The sequence below is a fragment of the Saccopteryx leptura genome, chromosome 1 (genome assembly GCF_036850995.1).
Source record: "Saccopteryx leptura isolate mSacLep1 chromosome 1, mSacLep1_pri_phased_curated, whole genome shotgun sequence".
NCBI classification, from domain to species: Eukaryota; Metazoa; Chordata; class Mammalia; order Chiroptera; family Emballonuridae; genus Saccopteryx; species Saccopteryx leptura.
Window position 1 is genome coordinate 58,300,085 of NC_089503.1, and position 22,735 is coordinate 58,322,819.

The 22,735-nt window shown below is 46.0% G+C and overlaps 1 protein-coding gene across 2 annotated transcripts in view; it reads right to left on the reverse strand.

Moving 5' to 3' along the window:
• FCHSD2 (FCH and double SH3 domains 2) overlaps positions 1-8,852 on the reverse strand; it is a 281,274-nt gene extending 272,422 nt beyond the window's left edge. Inside the window, exons 1-2 of one of the 2 annotated variants that reach the window (XM_066367902.1) lie at positions 7,958-8,852; positions 6,135-6,232 (exon numbers count right to left, since the gene is read on the reverse strand). In XM_066367902.1, the coding sequence (XP_066223999.1) occupies positions 6,135-6,232; positions 7,958-7,978 (119 nt within the window). In that variant the 5' untranslated portion in view covers positions 7,979-8,852. The remainder of the gene's footprint in view (positions 1-6,134; positions 6,233-7,957) is intronic. The other variant, XM_066367912.1, reaches the window with a different exon arrangement.
• Positions 8,853-22,735: the final 13,883 nt, after the last annotated feature.

The following is a 22,735-nucleotide window of genomic DNA, read 5'->3' on the forward strand; positions in this document are numbered from 1 at the left end:
AATTAAATAAAATTTTTTAAAAATTAAGCCACAATATGATACCATTTCACACACACTAAAAAAGCTTTAATCAAAAGACATATAAGCATTAGCAAAGATGTAGAGAAACTGGAACATTTATTCATTACTGTTAGTAGAAATATAAAATGGTGCAGCCACTTTGGAAAACAGTTTGAAAATTTCTTAAAAAGTTAGACACAGAGTTACCATATGAACCAGCAATTCCACTACTAGGTATATATCCAAGATAAATGAAAACAATCAGTCCTCTTCCCGAAAACGGGCCTAGGTGACCTCTCAAAATGGTTCGCTACTCACTTGACCCAGAAAACCCCACAAAATCATGCAAGTCAAGAGGCTCAAACCTTCGAGTTCACTTTAAGAACACGCGTGAAACTGCCCAGGCCATCAAAGGTATGCATATTCGAAAAGCCACCAAGTACCTGAAGGATGTCACTTTACAGAAGCAGTGTGTGCCGTTCCGTCGTTACAATGGTGGAGTTGGTAGGTGTGCCCAGGCCAAACAGTGGGGCTGGACACAGGGTCGCTGGCCTAAAAAGAGTGCTGAATTTTTGCTCCACATGCTTAAAAATGCAGAGAGTAATGCTGAACTTAAGGGGTTAGACGTAGATTCTCTGGTCATTGAGCACATCCAGGTGAACAAGGCGCCCAAAATGCGAAGGAGAACTTACAGAGCTCATGGGCAGATTAACCCTTACATGAGCTCTCCCTGCCACATTGAGATGATCCTTACTGAAAAGGAGCAGATTGTTCCTAAACCAGAAGAGGAAGTTGCACAGAAGAAAAAGATATCCCAGAAGAAACTGAAGAAACAAAAACTTATGGCCCGGGAGTAAATTTAACATAAATAGTAATAAAACTAAAAGTCAAGGATAACTTGCATTGTGGCCTAGATGGGGGATAAGTTTGCGGTTCTATCCATGTAATTAGGTGAACCAAAGGATTCAGTGTGTGTCTCTCTCCCTCTATCTAAAAAAAAACAATTCAAAAAAAAGTAAAAGCAGGAAAAAAAAAAATGAAAACAATCAACACAAATATTTGTAAAAGAATGTTCAAAGGAGCATTATTAGTAATAGCCAGTCTATCGATTAATGAATAGATTAATAAATTGTAGTATAGCCATTCAATGGAATACTATTTGGCAATAGAAAGGAATGAAGTACTGATGTTGTAACACGGATGAAACTTGAAAACATTATGCTAAGTAAAAGCCAGTCACAAAAGACGACATATTGTATGATACCATTTCTATGGAGTCCATTTCTATAGAGAGAAAGTAATTGTTTAAGGCTGGAGATGATGGGAAGTGACAACTAATAGATTCAGAGTTTCTTTTAGCAGGACAAAAATGTCCTAAAGTTAAAGTACAGTGAGGGTTGTACAACAATATGAATATACTTTAAAAACTTTAAATAGAAGGCCCTGGCCGGTTGGCTCAGTGGTAGAGCATCGGCCTGGCATGCAGGAGTCCCAGGTTCGATTCCCGGCCAGGGCACACAGGAGAAGCACCCATTTGCTTCTCCACCCCCCCCCCCTCCTTCCTCTCTGTCTCTCTCTTCCCCTCCCGCAGCGAGGCTCCATTGGAGCAAAGTTGGCCTGGGCGCTGAGGACGGCTCCATGGCCTCTGCCTCAGGTGCTAGAATGGCTCTGGTTGCAACAGAGCAACGCCCCAGATGGGCAAAGCATCGCCCCCTGGTGGGCATGCCGGGTGGATCCCGGTCGGGCGCATGCAGGAGTCTGTCTGACTGCCTCCCCGTTTCCAACTTCAGAAATAGGTTAATTTTATGGTATGTGAATTATATCTTAATAAACCTATTTTTAAGTATATATTTCTCTTGGTCAGATTACCTCTAAGGTTCCTTTCTAGAACTAAACGTCTGAGAGCATCCATAAAAGACTTCAGAATCCAATCCCCAATGACTCCTATGAACCTACAATTTAGAGAAACTATCATATAGTATAGTAATTCCTCATTCGAAGTCTCTAGACCTCCAGGTGTTAATGAAGAAAGGACAGGTGCTTCTTGAGCCAGTTCCAATTTTTCAGAACATCTGAGAGAAACCATACTCTCAGTCTTCTCTGAGGTAAAGTTTTAAATATCTTTCTTTGCCTTTGGCTAGTTTCATGTTAGTAGTTTCAAAATACTGTTTCAAAGCTAATTGACAGCGTAATGTATGGAAATTAAAAAACAGGAAGACAAATTATTATTAAAAGGTACTTTTTGATAAGCAAACATGTTTCAAAAGGTGGGAGTATGATGAGTTCCTTGGTTAAAAGGTTGGGAAACAGAGATAAGTGCACTGGTCTAGAAATTAGGAGAAACATCTTAGGGACTTCTTTAATATGATTCACTTCATCTCATTGTGCCTCAGTTTCTATTTTCATCTATAAAAATCAACAAATGTGACAGTATCCACCTGACTAAATCCCTTGATTTTTTCCATCTTATATAATGATGCCCTAAAAACGTCTGCTAAAAAGGTAGTTCTTAACACTGTGGGTGTTTGCAAAGAACTTTCTTTACTCACTACTTAGCATAAGTAACGAACAACACCAAATACATAATATTAATAAACAATACATAGGCTACAGTATGTAAAAACTTACTTATAAGTGGCCTTAGAAAGCAAAGAACGGAAAAAATAATAAATTAAGAGTAAAGTGTGCTTGTCTGCTGCTGACAGCAAAAGTCAACAGGAAACACTTCAGAATAAAATCTCGCCAAAGCATAGAATGTTCCTGATTAATAGCAAATGAGTTATCTCTCCTTCCAAAACTTTACTCCCAACATACCAGCTTCCAAGTGCGTCCTGAAACAAATGAACCGAAGAAGAGGAAGAGAGCAAAGAAAAAAAATCTATCATAACTGGTTTCCTCTTTTCAGAACTGCAGAAGATGAGTAGAGGGGAGAGGAATGGGAATTAGCAATAACCAAGCATTAAATTCTCCTATTTACAGCTTAATGAGTGTAGGCATTTTTTTTTTACTTTTATTAAAGTCATAAAAACTTTTCTACCAATTTCTATATATTAAGAATAAAAAGCGATTCAAACCCTTTTGAGTGAATTCATCCTAAGTGAAATTGAATATAACACTATTTGGGGAGCCACAGGTTAGAAGGAGTGCTGTCTGTGGGTTTGGGGGAAGAGTGTTATTAGGAGCCTAAGAAAAGAAAAAGTAGGCCAGATCCTTTACAACATCACATATATAAAAACCCTAGTTTAGAAATTCCTAATGACTTTTGAAAAGGTCATTCCACTTCCTACAATGGACCAGAAAAGCCAGACCACCTCTCTTCTCAAGCAACTATAAAGTTAGACAAATTTTCCACCTTCAATTCAGTATTATCATTGCGGGGGAAAAAAGCAAATCAGAAACCTATAGAAGTTTCATTCTAGGCCCTGGCTGAGTGGCTCAGTAAATAAAGCACTGTTCTGGTGTGCCAGAAGTCATGGGTTTGACTCCCAGCCAGGGCACATATGAGAAGCAAGCAATCAATAAATACACAAATAAATGGAACTAAGTAAAACATCCTTATTACTTCTCTCCCTCCTCCCCTTTTCTCTCTCAAATCAATGGGAAAATACTTTTTCAGAAAAGAATTCATTCTATTTATTTAATACAAAAGAAAACACTGACTCCTTCAAAATAATAAAGAATCCATTAATCTTTGAAGCACCAACATCTCTATATTTACACATTATACAGTATGTCCGTAAAGTCATGGTGCACTTTTGACAGGTCACAGGAAAGCAACAAAAGATGATAGAAATGTGAAATCTGCACCAAATAAAAGGAAAACCCTCCCAGTTTCTGTAGGATGGTGTGGCAGCATGTGCGCATGCGCAAATGATGACATAACATCGTGTATACAGCGGAGCAGCCCACCGCCATGCCAGTAGAGATGTGGATGGTACAGAGGAAAGTTCAGTGTGTTCTGTGGCTCGCTAAATTCGAATCCGTGACCAAAGTACAACATGAATATCGGCGCGTTTATAACGAAGCGCCACCACATAGGAATAACATTACTCGGTGGGATAAACAGTTGAAGGAAACTGGCAGTTTGGTGGAGAAACCCTGCTCTGGTAGGCCATCAGTTAGTGACAAGTCTGTACAGGCTATACGGGATAGCTACCTAAGGAGCCCTAAAAATCTGTGCGTGAGCCCACACATCGAACTGCACTGAATAAGTATTAAACTGGGAGAGTTTTCTGTTTATTTGGTGCAGATTTCATATTTCTATCGTCTTTTGTTGCTTTCCTGTGACAGGTCAAAAGTGCACCATGACTTTACGGACACACTGTATATAAATAGAAATATACTGCACATCAAAAGGACAGTATCATTTAAAGTGTTCACATGAATCAAAGTGTAACACAAGCTTACCAGACATTACTATAGCCCCTACAAATGGAGCTTACAAAATATCTCACCTCAAAACAAAATAAGGTGCAGTTATACATAACCAGTTATATTCATTCAACAATTCTGCCAGCCTTAATAAAGGGTACAAAGACACAAAAACAAATAACTTAGACCCTGACTTTAAGGAATTTACATGAGGGGAAAGCCAGAAGCATGTGTAAAATCAAAATTCTTTGAGATTCCAGAGAACAAACTTGCAAACTTAATGGTAACCATAATCTGTCAGGTGAAAAAGTGGGAAGGAGGGTATTACAGGCAAAGAGGACAACACAACAAAGACATGAATGTCGAGAACACAATTAGATAACCAGAAGTCCTGAGTGGCCAGGGCAGGAGAATTAAGGAAGGATGCATGGGCATGAAAATGGTAGTAATTAAGTCAGGAAAGGAAGCTTGCAGCTGGGTTGCAGAGGGCCATACATGTTATGATAAGGTGTCTGGTCTTTAGCCAGAAAACCACAGAGAACCCAATATATAATAATAAGCAATTTTTTCTTTTTTTTTTTTCTTTTTCTGACAGAGACAGAGTCAGAGGGACTGATAGGGATAGACAGACAGGAAGGGAGAGAGATAATCATCAGTTCTTTGTTGCAGCACCTTAGTTGTTTATTGATTGCTTTCTCATATGTGCCTTGATTGGAGGGGGGGGTGCTACAGCAGAGTGAGTGACCCCTTGCTCAAGCCAGCGACCTTGGGCTTCAAGTCAGCAACCACTGGGTCATGTCTATGATCCATCCTACGCTCAAGCCAGCAACCGGCCCTCAGCTGGTGAGCCCATGACAAGCAATGTTTTTTGAAAGCTAACTGGTGACAATGTAGAAGACAGACTTAAAAGGACATATAGGGGGCTGAAAGATATGAGACCACTACTGCAATAATTAGAATATTACTGCAATAATTAAACTATGATGAGGTCAGCAATAATACAAACAACTAAACAAAACAAACAGTAGCAACAACCTACATCAATTTTTTCTTATTCATTTTTTGAGAGGAGAGAGATAGAGAGAAAGAGTGGAGGAGCATGAAGCATCAACTCCCATATGCGCCTTGACAGGGCAAGCCTGGAGTTTCAAACCAGCAACCTCAGCATTCCAGGTCAATGCTTTATCCACCACGCCACCACAGGTCAGGCAACCCACATCAATTTAACAGTGACTGTGTATCCATATATTTGACCATAAGGTCCTGTACCAAGATACAGGCAACGAAGGAATAAAATGAAAGAATGCAAGTAAGTGCAGCAAAGTGATATTTGTCATGTTCTAACAAATAATGCTAATATGTAATCATCTAAGTTTGACTGTCTCACCCCCACAATTAATTAATTAGAGATGTCAGTTTAAAAATCTATGTGAAATCGTTAAGGTCAATAAATGTTATAATCAGTAAAAAGATTATTTAAATAAGAATTTCTACTTCAATAATTATATTTTGACAGACAAACTTTTAAGACCCTTGTTTTTTCATAATAGTATGTATACATTACAGGTTCCCCCAATAAAAGAAAAAAAGTCAGTATTCTGTTAGTTCCAGTTATAATACATAGCTGAGTCAAAGTTCTAACAGCCTTAAAGCAGGAAATCCAAGAGGAAATTCCATCATCAGTTCCTGGGGCTTGGTAACTAAAAGGTTCTTTGAAACAGAGATATAGAAGTTCTCAAACTATTTACTATATATAACCTTACCTCATATCTTCAAGTAAATCACATTCTGCTTGATGTTTGGCTTGAAGTTTTGTCATCTGCTCAACTTGAATGTTTTTCAGTTCTTGTGTAACTTTCACCTAAAATACACCACATATTTATGAAGGCCTTACTGCAACTTTAACAAAAAAAGTAACTACTTAAGGAAAATACTAAATACTTGTCAGAATATGTACATCTTGCTCACTTCTCCCCTGAAGATCAGAAATCCACTATTAGCCATCTAATTTTGTTACTGAAGATATTTAATGAAAAAACTGGCCAAATAACCTGAATGAGGCTAAATATTTGTACTGGAATGGAAAAATTACAGATTAAAGAGATGCAAAATAAACTGCCAGTCATCCCACTTCATGCACAAATTCAGTACTTATCTAGGTCTTCTTAAAGTTTTAAGAGTCTTCTATTTCTTCCAAAAAGGATTCAAAGACACTAACCAACAGCAGAGGTGAGCAGAGTGGAGCCAGGAGAAGGGAGCATAAGAATGTCTACTATCTAATGATTGAAATGTACACAGTAATGAAATTATATGCTTGAGTCGACTACATAAATTATTCCATAATGGCCGCGAGAAAGCACACCGTCTCAGGATGATGCCCTCCACTCGCTGACAGCGCATCAAATCACAATCTCTTTCTCACAAAGGAGAAAGCAAAAGTGACCTTCTAGTGTTTTTAAGCCACCCCAGCAAGCCGGTTCCTGTGGCGGCTCCACTTCAAACAGCTAGAACAGCAAATGCAAGCTGGCCAGTGCCTCGCCCGCCAGGCCGGCACCCCGGGGTTCCAGGTCCAGCGGGCCTGGAATCCCCACCGCCGCAGCGGGGCTACCCGGAGTGGTGGGGATACAAGTATGAAAGAAAAAAGTCATAACTGGAGAAATCCGGATTAAGAAAGAAGGAAGTAGAAGCCGACACGACTGAGGCAATTCAGCAAATGTTTGCCCACGAGGGGAGGAAAGAAAAGCCTCCTCCACCCAGCGCCCAAGTAGACACTCAGTTACCATGTGCAGGATTAAAAAACCAAGGATACAGCCTCAAGCCTCAGGGTAAACTGGAGGAGAGGTGCAATGAAACAGTTCACCAAGGGGCACCGCGGGGGAACTGCTGACAAGCCCGGAGCACCCGTCACTCCCACACTAGATCGCGATGCACACGCCACGCACTGCCGGGTTCTCACTCTCCTGGGGGCTGTACCACTGCCTTCTCGCCCCCTACCCGGAGGAACTGGGCAGAAGGGGGAGTGAGAAAGGCAAAACTGGTCAATGCTTAATTTCTTGTTTTCCCCTGGGATGGGGGGCGATGATAACTTCTTTTCGGCCCGCCCGTGGGAAAAGCAGGCCAAACGTTAAGGCCAGGCTGGAAACAAATTCCCTGCAAATTTGCAAATGGGCGAGGGTGGCGACAAGCGGCTGGAGGGCTCAAAACTGCTGCAGACTAATCACACAAGCCCAAGGCTCTGCAAAGCTGCAGGGGCTCCTTCGCCTCCCCTCCGCGCAGCCGGGAGAATGCACTTTGCAACGAGCAGCACTGCCATACGTGCGCGCACACACACAAATGCGCACCAGAAACTCTTGTGAAATATCGGGGGGTCTCCAGTGCAATGAACAGGACGAACCCTGGCCGCCTCTCGGTTGGAAAGGCACCTCACCCGCCTGGAACCGGGAGCAACTCCGTGACAAGCCAGAGGCTACAGCGGTCACGGCTAGTTGCGGAAAGGGGGAGGGGGCGCAGCGGTCGCCCCAGTCGCGTTCCTAGGACGCATCCCCCGCCCCCTCAAAGCCCCAGAGCCTCCCTTTCGCACCCTCACCTTTCTCGGCGGCGGCTGCATGATGCTGAAGGGACATCAATCCTCCCCCGACGGCGGTGTTAGTTAGAAGAAGAGAAAGGAAAAGGGCCGAGAAGAGGGACCGACCAGCAAGCGTGTGCGTGTGTGAAAGGAGAGGACTCGCCCTGGAGGGAGCAAGGCCGGCGGGAAGGACCCGGGTCGCGGGCGAGTGAAGAGAAGGAGGAGGAGCGCCGGGGAGGCCTGGGGCTTTGGCGGCCCGGGGGGGTGTGTGAGCGAAGGAGGCGGAGACCACGAGGGGGCGGAGGCCGAGGAGCTAGGGCGTAGGGTCCTCCCTGCTCGCGGACCTGCTCTCGAGGAGACGCGTAGTCGGGCTCTCCACCCGCCGCCGGCTCCGGGGCCCCTCGCAGACACCGCCCCCTCCGCCCCAAGTCAGGCAGCCCGGCCCTTGCTGGGCCCGACGCCCCCGCCCAGCGCGGGGAGGTGGAAGGCTGCGCCGCACTCGTCTCCGGCTCCTTCACTCAGGCCGCGGGAATTTCCGGCCCCACGACGCAGCGCAGCGCCCCGCTCCGGCGGCGGAGTGCATAGCTGAGGCCCGAGCCAGGTTCCAGGGGCCGGACCAGGTTGCAGGGAGGGAGCGTGGCCGCAGCGCGGAGCTCCGAATTGTGGCGGGGACAGGGGAAACTAACGGATCGGTTGGGGAATAGGAGGGGCACGTAATGCTAGCAGAGCACGAAAATCCCCCCATTTTCTCCAAGAATGGCACGTTCCAAAGGCCTCCAGTCCTTCGTCCCCCGCTCTGGGAGCCAGCCGGGGGCTTCCCGCGCGCTTTCCCGCCAGCCCGCCCGGGCGCGCGCCTCTGTTTGGGGGCGCGCACGTGGGAGGGAGAGGGCTGTGCGCCGACGCACGCGCACAAGTCGCCCCTTCCTCCTGCTGGCTTTTGCAGCTGCAGTGTTTCTGCGGGATGGGAAGAGGTGGACCCTTGCAGCGAAGTTTTTACAATGAGGAAGGGGCAGTATGCCTGTGGCAGTAGAAGAGTTCTGTTTTTTGCTCTTTCTCCGTCCTTCAACACCCCTCTCTCCGGAGCGGATGGGCCGGGCAGATAGGCACAAAGGGACCGAACATAAACAAGTCCTTTCGCAGCCGAGTGCAGGTGCCTGTTACAGGGTTGGGGGGTCTAGTTGCTCTGCAAAAAGAAAAGAAAAGACTCTCTGCTAATTCAAATCAGAGAACGTGGACTCTGTGCTGAAGGGAACACTGAGTAGTTAAGGCCATTTCACAGATGGGAAGGCTATAACCCACAGAGAACTGAAGACTCTGAAGGCTACACAGTAGGACTATAATCTCTAGGTCACAAAGTGTTCTTTGCGTTATTAAGAAACAATTGCAGATAATAACCATGAGGAAAAGTAGGAGAGGCAGCAGGGGCAAAGGAAGCCCTTATCTGAGAATCAGGGCCTCTGGTGACAGTCCACCCCTAGCTGGCTGGATGAGTTCAGGCTTCCTTATCTGCTAGTAAAGGATGCTCTTCCAGGCAGCTCCCACCCCCTACCTTCCTGCTCTATCCAGACCATCTTAGGGTAGGGATATCAGCTTTCCTTGGGGTCCTTAGAAGAATAAAAAAATACCTCTTCTGGAGCCACAGGTCTCTGTGGAGGGTGAACTAGATTGTCCCATAGTTTTAGCAGAAGTTGATGTCCCAGACACCTTTTCTCAGAAGTGTGTGGTCATGCAAAACAGGAAAGTGAGTGAGGCCTGGAGAGACCCAAGTAATTTGCCAAAAGCTGCATTGCCAGAAATAGGGAAGATGAAACTCCAAACCAGGTTGTTTATGTTGAGTTAGCTTAGATTCTTATACAGGAAAGTTATAAAATCAGAGTTATGCTTAAATCTGATTTAATCTAGAACTCTAAATGAACTAGGAGACCAGACTTGACAGTTTTAGTTTCCTTGAAGCCATTCAAAAGTCAGCACTTCATCAGAGTCCTCAATTACTATCAGGGAAGGGTTGGGGCAAGGGAATAAGTAGGTGGGTGGATACCCAGCTCCCTGATAGCTGTTGGTCAACAGAGCCCAGGACCAGGATGGAGGTAGCCAGGCTGAGTCTAGTCTCAACTCTATAACCAATTCATTGTGAGGCCTTGAACAAGTCCGTTCCCCTCTCTCAGCTTCTATTTCCTCACTAGGAAAATAGGGATATAATACTAGCCTTGCAGGAACTTCACTTTATGAATTTAAGAGGGCATCCTCCACCCAATTTGCCATTATTCTGAAATCAGGAATAGCATTGACTTTCTGGAATAATTTCCTTTGGAGATGTTATAAGAAGCTAAAGGGCAACACCAGATGAGCTTACCTACTATCTGCTTTTCAAAAATATGACTTAAAAAAAGATATGTTGAATGCCCTGGCCGGTTGGCTCAGTTGTAGAGTGTCGGCCTGGCATGTGATTATGTCAAGTTCAATTCTGTGTCAGGACATACAGGAGAAACAACCATCTATTTCTTCATCCCTTCTTCTCCCCCTGTTCCCCCCCTCCTTCCCCCCCTCTTGCAGCCGTACTTGATTGATTCCAGCGAGTTGCCCCCCTTCCCACTCTGTGGCCTCCACCTTGGGTGCTAAAAATAGCTCAGTTGCCAAGCAACGGAACAACTCTTGGATGGGCAGAGCATCACTGCACAGGGGGCTTGCCTGGTGGATCCTGCCCAGTGCATGCAGGTATCTCTCTGCCTCCCCTGCTCTCATTTAATTTTTAAAAAAAAAATTTAGTTTGACCTGTGGTAGCACAGTAGATAAAGCATTGACCTGGAATGCTGAGGTTGCCTAGTTCAAAACTCCGGGCTTATCTGGTCAAGGCACATACAGGAAGCAACTGAGTTGATACCTTCTATTCCTTTCACCACCCACCCTGCCTTTCTCTCTCTGCTTTCTCTATATAATATATAAAACCTTTAAAAAAATGTTTATTTAAAAAGAAGTAATCAATGGCTGCACAACTAAGTGGAACAAGTTTATGCTTCTCTATCTCTTTTTCTCTAAAAAAAGATACGTTTGCTATTTGCCAAGTGCCTTTTCCAAACCCCAAACTTTCATGTTACTTTTTCAAGCTGCTCTTCACTGTAATCCTATGAGATAGTATTATTTTCTTCATTTTACAAATGGAGAACAGGAGACTCACTGAAAATTAGTGACTTTTTCTAAAGTGATGATTTGGGACCAGAAAGCTTCTCTGATTTGCCTCCATAGGGAATATGCAAGAAAAAAAAATTGGAAGAGTTCACCTAGGAAAAAATGCAGACCTGGGAGGATAATATCCATATATTCTAAACTCACATGGATGGAAAATAAGGAGTTTTTGTGATTTATGCAAGCATGATTTAAAATAGACCTCTTTGAACAGGCTCAGCACTTCTAGAGCCTTGCTTCTGCAACTCAAGAAAGCACTGTGTTACCAGTAAGAGCTCCTGAAATTCTCTGGGGGAGATGCCACAGAGCTGTCCCATGGCCACAGAGCAACATATACTGTGGCCCCAGAGACAGAACTGGGACAGATCTCAGCTGCTTCTGGGGAAGGTCATTTTCCAGGCAGAACCATCCCTAGAGGGGTTCTCATCTTGTGCAAGCAGATGCTGGCTCCCTTCCTTAATGATGCCACAGATGGGATTCTCACCCTGGGAAGGAATTAATAATGGCTACTATTTATGTTGCCTCTTCCATGTTTCAGGCATTAAAATAGACATGTCATTTATATTGTTTCAAACTCTGACAACAGTCATAATATATATGACCCTATTTCACAGGTTTCACAGACTGAGGTACAGAAGTGAAATGACCTGCCCAAGATCACATAGCTATGACAAAAGAGCCAGGGCTGGCCCTTGGCTCCCCCTGGTTCTGAAGTTGTGTTCTCTCTCCAGCACGTGCATGTAGTCTCCCAGAAAGAATATGGTTCTAAGTTTAAGTCATAGCTGGGATTGAAAGCTGACCTGAAGCAGGTACATGACTGGGCATTGGAAGATAAGCTATTCTAGTATTCCACAGGTGTCCCAAGAGAAACCAGTTTGCAGCAACCCTTGAACATGCCTAGAACATGTACAACACTCTACCCCGGTCCAGAGTAAACACCCAGGACAGGCACTCCATCCAAACCTCTCTCCAGAGAAGGTGGCCACCATCCCAGCTGCCCATGCTGCACCGAGGTACCCACCCTATCCTTCCCGCAGCTAAGGTTCATAGCCTTGTTCATAGCCTACCTTCCTTTCCTGCTCTGTCATTATCCCCCATTCACATAGCTGGCACAGAAACCAGCTATTCCCTGCATGTGCCCCATGGAGCCTATAGGGATGCTGCTGCAACAGTGCAGTCTATGGACTCCATTCCCATTCACTTCCCTTCTACTCTAGTCACCTTTCCCCTCCACCTCCACCCTCCCCCCCACACACACACACATATGGGCCTTTGCTCCTGGCTGAGTTAATCCCCTCAACACGGTCAGCCTGGTGTGGGAGTGTGCCTGTCTCCTCCATTAGTCAGCTCTCAATACCGAGAATCACAGCCCACAAGAATGAGGCTTCCAGATTGGTGGCCACCAGAAGAGGGTAGGGGCTCTCCCTAGGACACAGAGTGAATCTGTGGAAGAACTAGACCTTAGATTCCATCCAAAGTCACTCAACATGCCCCTTATTCTGGGCTCAGGCATAAGCAGGTATCTGGAATGGGACCTAGGCCCTGTACTCCAGGAGATCCCAATCTCAACAAATGGACCAGAGGTCACAGCTGGGAGTCAAGGGTATGTAGGGCCAGGAGAGTCATGAGAACCCAAGTTCCACCAGATGGTAGCGGGGGTCTAAGGCCAGAGGTGAGTTTTTGAGAGGCAGGTACTATGTCAGAGAATTACTGTATTTTTCGCTCCATTAGATGCACCTGATCATAAGACACATCTTGGGTTTTAAAGAGGAAAATTAAAAAAAATATTCTGAACTTAATGGTGTGTTAAAATATTAATAAAATACCGCATTTTTTGCTCCATAAGACACATAGGCATTTTCCCCTCCACTTTGGGGGGGGGGGGGGTAAAGTGCATCTTATGGAGCGAAACACATGGTATATAGTAAGGTGTTGCCCTTGTCAGGGAATGTTACAACTTGGGGTGGGGATCCCAGTCCCATGAGGTGGCAGTCATATTGTTTTGTCACCAGGAGCCAGAAAACCAAGGTTCTAGTACTATCTTCCAGGCACTTGCTGAAAGTGACCTTTGGCCCATCGCAAATCCTGCCCTGTCTTCCTCCCGTGGGGTGCTGCAGGATAAATGAAATAGCAGTTATGTGATCCATAAAGGGCGGAGGAGCTATGTGGGCAAGTGACTGCCCATCCTGGGATATATCAGAAGAGGCTGAGTGACTGGCCGCTTATGTGGGACACTGACCAGGGCCTTCCCACTGGGAGCTGCACTGTGGTTACAACTCTGTGAAACCTAGCACTGATGGGTAAAGCAGTCAGGTTTGGGTGGAAGAGTGATATCATGGGGATTTGGAGTTAGACAGTCCAAAGTTAGATGTCTGGTTCCTCCTCTGCCTAGCTTAGGGTTCTTGACCCGTCCTGAAACCCCTTTTCAACTGAGTTCCCTTGTCCATAAAAGGAGAATAATGATTTTTTTCAGGGTTGTGGTGGGAATTCAATGAGAATGTTTATATAAAATGCCTGCAACCATTCTGGCCCACACATGTGTTTCCTTTGTGCATGCATATGTTTTTCTTCAGTTTCTCTTCATTTTGTTCTGGTTTTATTTGTAAATTTAAAAAATAAAACACAAAACGAGGCATTCCCATGGGAGAGATTGAGCCCAACTACAGTCCTGGGTTTTGCCCCTGACTCACTGCGAGGCCCTGGGAAGTCCAAGCTCTCCTTCTGCCTCCATTTCCTCATCTGTAACACCAGGGAGTTTCTCCAAAGTTCAGTCTGGAAGGTGGGGAGGGGAACGCCACCCTTCTGTGGGCCCTTCCATGGAAAGGACCCTCCAGGCTGGGCTGAGGGATGGGGATCAGGGACCAGAGGAAGGAGATGGAGTGTGGGGGAGAGACAGTAGGACAGGGAGGTGGCCACTCTGTAACCATTGTGCTCAGGCCAGTGAAGGGAGCAGGCCTGCTCAGCTTAGGGAGCCTGCTGCCTATTTTCCCACAGCCTGCCCAGTTAATGCCAAAACAAAACACACTTGCCTACTCCCCACGTGAGAGGGCTACGGGCCAAAATGAGCATCCTGAAGGGCTGGCAGATGCCCTGGCATCCTGCCTCTCCTTCCTGGACATCCACCCTTACCCTGTCTGCGGCACATCCACACACTCATGTCCTGTGGCCTGGGTGAGTGGAGGACGGACCGTCAGGCAAAGTTGGCCCAGAGTATGGGGTGGAGCTCCCCCAGGACCTGCACTCCCTCTCTCATTTTCAGCCCTCCTAAATGGACACCTCCAACACCAAAACCTGCCTGTCTTCTCAGTCCAGCCTCGGCCCCAGGATGTGATCTGATTCTCACTATGCTGCTGTGGGCAGAATCTGTGACAACAGAGTGCTGGGAGCTGCTCTCAGTCGCGATGGAAGGGAATTCCCTGGCTCTGAAAGCTCTTCCAGCAGAAGGGAGCAGGTGGTGAATTTCCCCGAAGAGACAGAAGCCGCCAAAGCTGTAGGCAGAGCCAATCCTGGGGTAAAAAGCAGCAAGTCCACCACCCCCACCTTCTCTCTGATGCTTGTCCACACTGGGCACAGTAATGATGATAGCTCATACTTTATAATAGTTACTATGTGTCAGCACTTCACATAAATAATTAATTTAATTTGTTGTAGATACTATTAGCCCCATTTTACCCTAGGGTTATACAGCCAGATTTGTACCCAATTAATTAGGCTCCAGGATCTGTGCCACTAACTGCTATGCAAATCTGCCACCGAAGATGCTATCCTGCCTACAACCCAGGTCCCAACTTGGAATATGGCAAGATGCCTGCCCTAGCATTCTAGGATCCAAACGTTTTTGTAGATTTTCTTGAGCTGAGAACCACCTAAGAATGCTTGTTTAAAATACAAGGCCCTACCCTGACCTGTGGTGGCACAGTGGATGGAGTGTTGACCTGGAATGCTGAGGTAACTAGTGCCTGCTCAAGGCACATAGGAGTTGATGCTTCCCACTCCTTCCTCCTCCCCCTTCTCTCTCTCCTCTCTCTAAAATCAATAAATAAAATTTTAAAATTCTTTAAAAAATAAAGTGCAGGGCCCTCAGCCCCTCTGAGGATTCAGTAAGTTTGGTGTGGAAAGAGAGAAAGCACCTGCCATGTAGAAACTATCCCCAAAATATTTGTTAAGTGAATGAATGCCCCAGCCTCTGCTGAGCCTTCTCTCAACTCTAAAATGGGGTTACAGTCTCCACCCTGCACTATCCCCAAGTGTGGCCGCGTGATGAGCTGGTGTGTGTTTTCACCAGCTTTGCTTGGGTGTGAAGAGTTATCAGTGCGCCAGGCTGGCTTCTAATAATAACTGTAATAATAATAGCTAACATTTCTTGCATGCTTATGAAGGTCTTCTGAGGGCTTTTATTGTGTTAACCAACAGAGTCTCACAACATCCAATTATCTTGACTTTAAGGATGTGGAAACTGACGCTCAGAGAGGTTAAGTAACTTGCTTACACAGTAAGAATCAGGCTTTGAATCGGGATGGTCTTATTCCGGTGTCCAGAGGTTAACCGTGCTATAATAGTTTATGGACTCATCCAGCCCCTCCTCTTCGGCTACCATAGTTTAATTGAGCAAATGCTTACGGCAGCACTGGAAGTGGGCCTTCACACTCTCTGGAGAGGAAAGTGAGAGCAAAAACCACAGATGGGTGGGCCTGAGCCATGTTTGGGAACAGTGAGTAGTGAATCCTATAAAATGAGCCTACAAAGGCAGACTGTGCCTTGGGTGTCCCACTTAGATGTTTGATCTAAAATTTAAAAGCAATTCTCCTTCATGGTGTTGATCATGCTCTGTAATAGGCATGTTATTGCCCATCTCACTCATTCTATCAGTGCTCCCCATTCCCATCCATCTCTGGGAGATATCTTGTTTGTCATTGCATCCCTAGAAGCTAGGATGAGGCATGCTGAATGGATGGGTTTGAAATCCTGAAGACCCAGAGGTTTACCAGCTGTGGAACATTAAGTGTAGGCAGCCAGGTCACAGACTAGAAGACCCAGTACAATACCTTAAGGGAGGGTGTGACCGAGGGCTGCACAGGCCTGTCTGCTCATATTCAGCCCTCTGTCCCTGTGACCTCACTGCTGCTCCTCCCAGGGGGAGGCTTGTGAATGCATGGACCACAAGGGGATAATGGACTGGTCTGAAGAACAAGGCACCTTGAGTTGGGTCACATAACTCTAGTGCCTTTCCTCATGGCACACTGGGCATTCAGATTAGGGTCTTGATTGAGAGCTTGGGTCAAACTCAAAGTCAGACAGACCAATTTGAATGTTGGCTCAATGGCTTACTAGTTGTGTGGCCATAACTGTATAACTTAGGCACTGACTACTTTTCCAATGCCATCTCACACTGGCCCTGTGACCCTGAGCCCAGGTCTTACTCTCGAGGTCTCAGTCACTGTGTATTTGAGATGGTTACCCTTGAGGCCCACATGGCTCTATCATTCTCTAGTTCTGTAACTATCAAGACTAGAAAGTGCTTTCTTGCTGGTAGCAAAATGAATGAAAAGTCAAAGCTTGGTCTTTTCTCTACTCTGGGGCAGCCTGAAAAACCTTCTCCAACTCAGCACTGATCATGGAGAAATGACTGAGTCAGGGCCATAGGCATCATCCGGATATTCCATCTGGGTGACAGTTTTTCAGGTGTATCCGGACATGGTTAGTCTCTATTGGCATGCTCACCTAGACTCTCAACTTTGCACTGTGCCCTCGCAGGCTGGCCCCTGTGGGCTGTATCACCACAGCCCCCTTGCCAACTGGTTTCCACTTGGATTTTAACAATGAGAAAGAACAGAAGACTGAGGCTAAGAAAATAAATTGGGCTATTTCTCCTTCTGCTCCCCACCTACTTTGGTGCCTTCTTGCTTCCTCATTGATCCCATTCCTGCCAGGCAGCCAGCCCTACCTCCCACTGGGCTCCAGTAACATGATTCCTGCCCTTCCTTGGCTCTAGCCTCTGGGTGCTAGTGGGTGGGTACCTCACTATTCTTTTGTTTGTTCCCTTAACCTGCCCACACCTCAGAACAGCAGGCTTGTGGCTAAGTTTCTTCATTTGAACTGTTGGAGATGAATTGCTTCCTTCCAGCCTCCTGACTAATATAGGATCTTGCCTATTTGGCTCAGCCAGGTCAAGACTCCCCAGAACTAAGACTCAACCAGCCTGGTCCATGAACATCCTTCCCATGCCTCTGCTCTTGGGCAGGCATGTGTAATGTGGCTTCTTTAGGGGCCCCAAGATCTGGTTATGACTTACTGTCACTACAAAAGATCTCTTGTGGGCAGAGTCAGATGCCAAAAGGGCACCTACAGCAGAGTAACAGTGACCATGTGGTGAACCAAGACCACAGAACAAGACATGCCTCAAGGCGGAGCGTGGTCATGCCACCATTCAGGCCAGGTAGGCAGCAGGGTTGTGAGAAGCCCAGAATATTCACTACGCAGGGCAGGCTCCTGGGAAGGCCAGGCAGGGCCTTGTCAGGAACCATGGGGTGCTGGATAGGCAGAGAAGAGAAGGAAGAAAGGCTTATCTCAGGAGAGAGTTCTGCAAAGAGCTGGCAGGAAGAAATAGAATCCCAGAGGGCAGGAGCCAGGGGTAAAGACTTGGTGGGGCACACAGTGGTCAGTAGCTGATTGACCCTTGGCCTCCCTCAGGACATGGCCCCTCAACCTGCCCTAGCCTGGAATTGGGCTCCTGCCTGAGGGCTGCAAGTCACCCCAAACCTTTCACTTCCCTAGCTAACCACACCTGCCCAGACCACAGCCATAGCAGAGTCTAGGTTTCAATTCTCATTTCCTCCACACCTCTGAGGTTCCTAAAGTTTCAATTTCTTGACAGGAGTTGGTCTGGCATCGCCCTCAATCCTCTAGCAGTATATCCTTGCCATCATTCCTGCCTCTCCCCCACCCAGCTCTCTCCTAGCCTCTTCTCTCCTAGCAGCTAGAGCAAGCCTTATTCTTCTTTTTTATTAAATGTTTAAAAATTATTTTAGAGAGAGAGAAACATCAATTTGCTATTCCACCCACTCATGCATTCACTGGTTGATTCCTGCATGTGCGCTGACTGGGGATCTAACATGCAACCCCGGTGCATCAGGACGATACTCCAGCCAAATGAACTACCAGGCCAGAGCTAGAGCATGCCTTCTAATATGCTGTTTTGACCATACACTTCTCCCTGCCCAACAAATTAAACCCAAGCTTCTTTTTTTGTTTGTTTTTTTTTGTTTTGTTTTGTTTGTTTGTTTTTCCTGTATTTCTCCGAAGCTAGAAACGGGAGAGACAGACAGACTCCCGCATGCGCCCGACCGGGATCCACCCGGCACGCCCACCAGGGGGCGACGCTCCTCCCCTCTGGGGCGTCGCTCTGCCGCGACCAGAGCCACACCCGCGCCTGGGGCAGAGGCCAAGGAGCCACCCCCAGCGCCCGGGCCATCCCTGCTCCAATGGAGCCCTGGCTGTGGGAGGGGAAGAGAGAGAGACAGAGAGGAAGGAGGGGGGGGGGGGGTGGAGAAGCAAATGGGCGCCTCTCCCATGTGCCCCGGCCGGGATTCGAACCCGGGTCCCCCGCACACCAGGCCGACGCTCCACCGCTGAGCCAACCGGCCAGGGCCTAAACCCAAGCTTCTTAAAGCGACATTCTAGGCCCTTCTCTGCATGACTCCCTCTGGCCTACTTGACCTCGTCTCTCAGTTTCACCATTTTAGGTGCCCTTTATTCCAAACACAACATATATGCTCTTTTCCAGAGCTCATCAGGTTCTTTTAGCAGCTTCACACTTCTGAATATGCTGTTCCCTCTACCCTCAGCCTTTCCCTATTTTCTCTGCCTGATAAACTCATATTCATCTTTCAAACCCCAGCTCAGAATTCCTGCTTCTACAAAGCCTTGTCCTTCCTCCAAGTCAAAATTAATCCACCTGTCTCTGAGTCTTCATAGCCTGGTTCAAACTTTGATGACAATTCTAAGCACAAGCTGATTAGATTCCTATGTAATTATGTCTTTTTCTGAACTCCCCTTCCTTTCAAGTCTCTGGCCCAGCTGGACTGCTTTTTAGCTAGGTCACCTTGAGCAAGCCACTTAACCTTCTCTGGAGCTCTCCTTGAGTCTGCAGACTAGACTATTTGCTCTCTGTAGAGAATTTTCAGTGCCTACACATACATTGATAATCACGCTTATCCCATAATTCTGTATCTATCTCCCACCAGCATGCGAGTCCCTTGTCAGCAAGGTAACAGGCCAAGTTCTTTGTTACCAAATTGTCTCTCTAACCTCTGTGCCCACCATTGTAGAAATCCTTGTGGCACAGGCAAATTTAGTCCAAACTTCATTTCTGCAAATGGGGAAACTGGGCCCAAAGAGGCACAGAGATTTGCCTGAGGTCAGGACCAGCCTCAGGGCTTTTCCCTCTGCCCTCCCCCAAGTCCTGTACCAGCCTCCCCTAGTCAGGGCCTCCCTTAGCACCAGGCCTCACCTGTTGCTGTCCCATGGGCTTTCAGGGTGGCAGTGCCAGATGCCCAGACAGTTTTACTTCCCTCCTGGCTGCAGAGCGCTGAGAGCAACTGTCAGACCTCAGGCACTTCCGTTTCACTCGAAGCCAGCTTCCTTTCACCGCTTCCGTAGGCAGCAAACAGAACAAGGGCCACAGCCTCTGTGCCAGCTCCTGGGAGTTTTGTTTCTCCCTGGGGGCCCAGCCCAGACAGCCCAGAACAGTCTTCACCCTTGGGGGTTTGTGGCAGTAAAGCCTGATTACTCCAAAACCCCAGGATATTGAAGTCTTGACCTTACAAAACTTCATTTGACCTGTATAGTTGAGGAGTGAAAGGCCTCCCATGAGGAAACTCCTATAGAGTCATAAACCCTCAGATGCCTTGATGGAACCTGTTCATTTTACAGATACCGAGACTGAGGTCAGGATTTTCCCAGAGCAAAATAATGCAGTGAAGTATTCAGAGGCATTTATTTGTAGGGAGGCCTGACCCTGAACGAACTGGTCTCAATCTGTGTTGCTCTGAAGTGCTTTTGCCTGTGTAATATTGCCTTTTTTTTCTGTTTCCCTTCTACTGGCCCATCAGGTGCTTCTCTCTGCTGCCTCTGTGGGTACCCGGCTGCCTGTCAGCCCACCTGCAACAGCAACTCTCACCCCTAACCGGGCTGCCAGTTAACCTTTAAACTGTTAACAGCCAGATCACCAAGGGCATAAAACTGATGTGTAAAATCAGATCAAGGGCTTGAGGAACGATTTTACGATATATAGGGACCTTTTATGCCTGAAGTCTGGTTCTTGTGGTCCTCCTTCAACAGAGAAAAAATTTCAGGCACTGTTTTGTGAGTTGTTTTGTTTTTGTTTGTTTTGATTTTTAGAGAGAGAGGAAGGGAGAAGCGCTGATTTGCTGTTCCACTTATTTATGTATTCATTGGTTGATTATTTTTTTATGTACCCTCTGACTAAGGATGGAATCTGCAAACTTGGCATATGAGGATGACACTCTAACCAACTAAGCTACCCAACCAGGGCCTCTTTATCAATCACCAGCTCACACTTAACCCACACATGCTTGGAGGGTAACTCCGGAAGGAGGAAAACAACCGCTTGCCCTGCTGCTTCTCTCATTTTGGTAACTTAATATCAACTCCAAGGCTAAGAGGGGTATTAAAGATCAGGCAGTTCATGTCAGAAAAGGAAACGAAGAAAACGATCTCATTTACAATTGATTAAAATAAAATATCTAGAAATAAATTTAACAAGAGGTAAAAGACTGGTAATCAGAAAATTATGACATTGAGGAAGACACAAATAAATGGAAGCATGTACCATGCTCATTATAGGAAAAATTAACATCATTAAAATGTCCATACTACCAAAAAGAATCTATAGATTCAATATGATTCCTGTCAAAATACCAAAGGCAGTTTTCACAGAACTAGAATAATCCAAAATCTTATATGAAACCACAAAAGACCCTGAATAGCCACAGCAATCCTGAGAAAGAATAAAGTTGAAGGTATCATGCTACTGATATCAAACTATACTGCAAGGCTATAGTAATCAAAACATCATGACACTGACATTAAAACAGACACATAGATCAATGGAACGGAATAGAGAACCCAGAAATAAACCCACACGTATATCATCAGTTAATATATGACAAAGAGCCTGACCAGGCAGTGGCGCAGTGGATAGAGCATCGGACTGAGATGCAGAAGACCCAGGTTCGAGACCCTAAGGTCACCAGCTTGAGCACGGGTTCACCTGGTTTGAGCAAAAGCTCACCAGCTTGGACCCAAGGTCGCTGGCTCGAGCAAGGGGTTACTCGGTCTGCTGAAGGTTCAAGGTCAAGGCACATATGAGAAAGCAATCAATGAACAACTAAGGTCTCGCAACGAAAAACTAATGATTGATACTTCTCATCTCTCTCCATCCCTGTCTATCCCTCTCTCTGACTCTCTCTCTGTCCCTGTTTAAAATAAATAAATAAATAAATAAATAAATAAATATATATATATATATATATATATATATATATATATATGACAAAGAAGGCATTAACATACAATGAGGTAAAGATGGTTTACTCAGTAAATGGTGTTGGGAAAATTGAACAGATATCTGGAAAAAAAAAAAAGCTAAGTCTCCTCCTTCACCATACACAACAATAAACTCAAAATGGATTAAAGACTTAAACATAAGACTCGAAAACATAAAACCCCTAGAAAAAATATAGGCAGTAAAATTGCTGACATTTCTCTTAGCATTATGTTTTCTGATACATCTCTTCAGGGAAGGGAAACAAGAAAAATAAACAAATGAGAATACATCAAACTAAAAAGTTTTTGGATCACAAAGGAGACCATCAACATGGCCCTGGCCAGCTGGCTCAATTGTAGAGTGTCAGCCTGGCATGTGGAAGTCCCTGGTTTGATTCCCAGTCAGGACACACAGGAGAAGTGACCATCTCCTTTTCCACCCCTCCACACCCAACTGTTTTCTTTCTCTCTCTGTCTCTTCCTCTCTAGCAGCCATGGCTTGATTGGTTTGAGCGCATCGGCCCCTGGCACTGAGGGTGGCTCTGTGGAGCCTCTACCTCAGATACTAAAAATAGCTCAATTGTGACATGGCCCCAGATAGGGGTTACTGGGTGGATCCCAGTCAGGGTGTATGTGGGACTCTTTCTCTCTATCTCCCCTCCTCTCCCTTGGAAAATAAAAAGAAAAGCCTGACCAGGCAGTGGCAGAGTGGATAGAGCATTGACTGGGATGCAGAGGACCCAGGTTCAAAACCCCAAGGTTGCTGGCTTGAGTGTGGGCTCATCCGCTTCAGTGCTGGCTCACCAGCTTGAGCATGGGGTCGCTGGCTTGAGCATGAGATTGTAGACATGACCCCATGGTTGGTGGTTTGAGCCCAAAGGTTGCTGGCTTGAACCCAAGGTCGCTGGCTTGAGCAAGGGGTCTCTCTCTCTGTTGTAACCCCCCCCCAAGGCACATATGAGAAAGCAATCAATGAACAACTAAAGAGCTGCAATGAAGAATTGATACTTCTCATCTCTCTCTCTTCCTGTCTGTCTGTCTGTCCCTAGC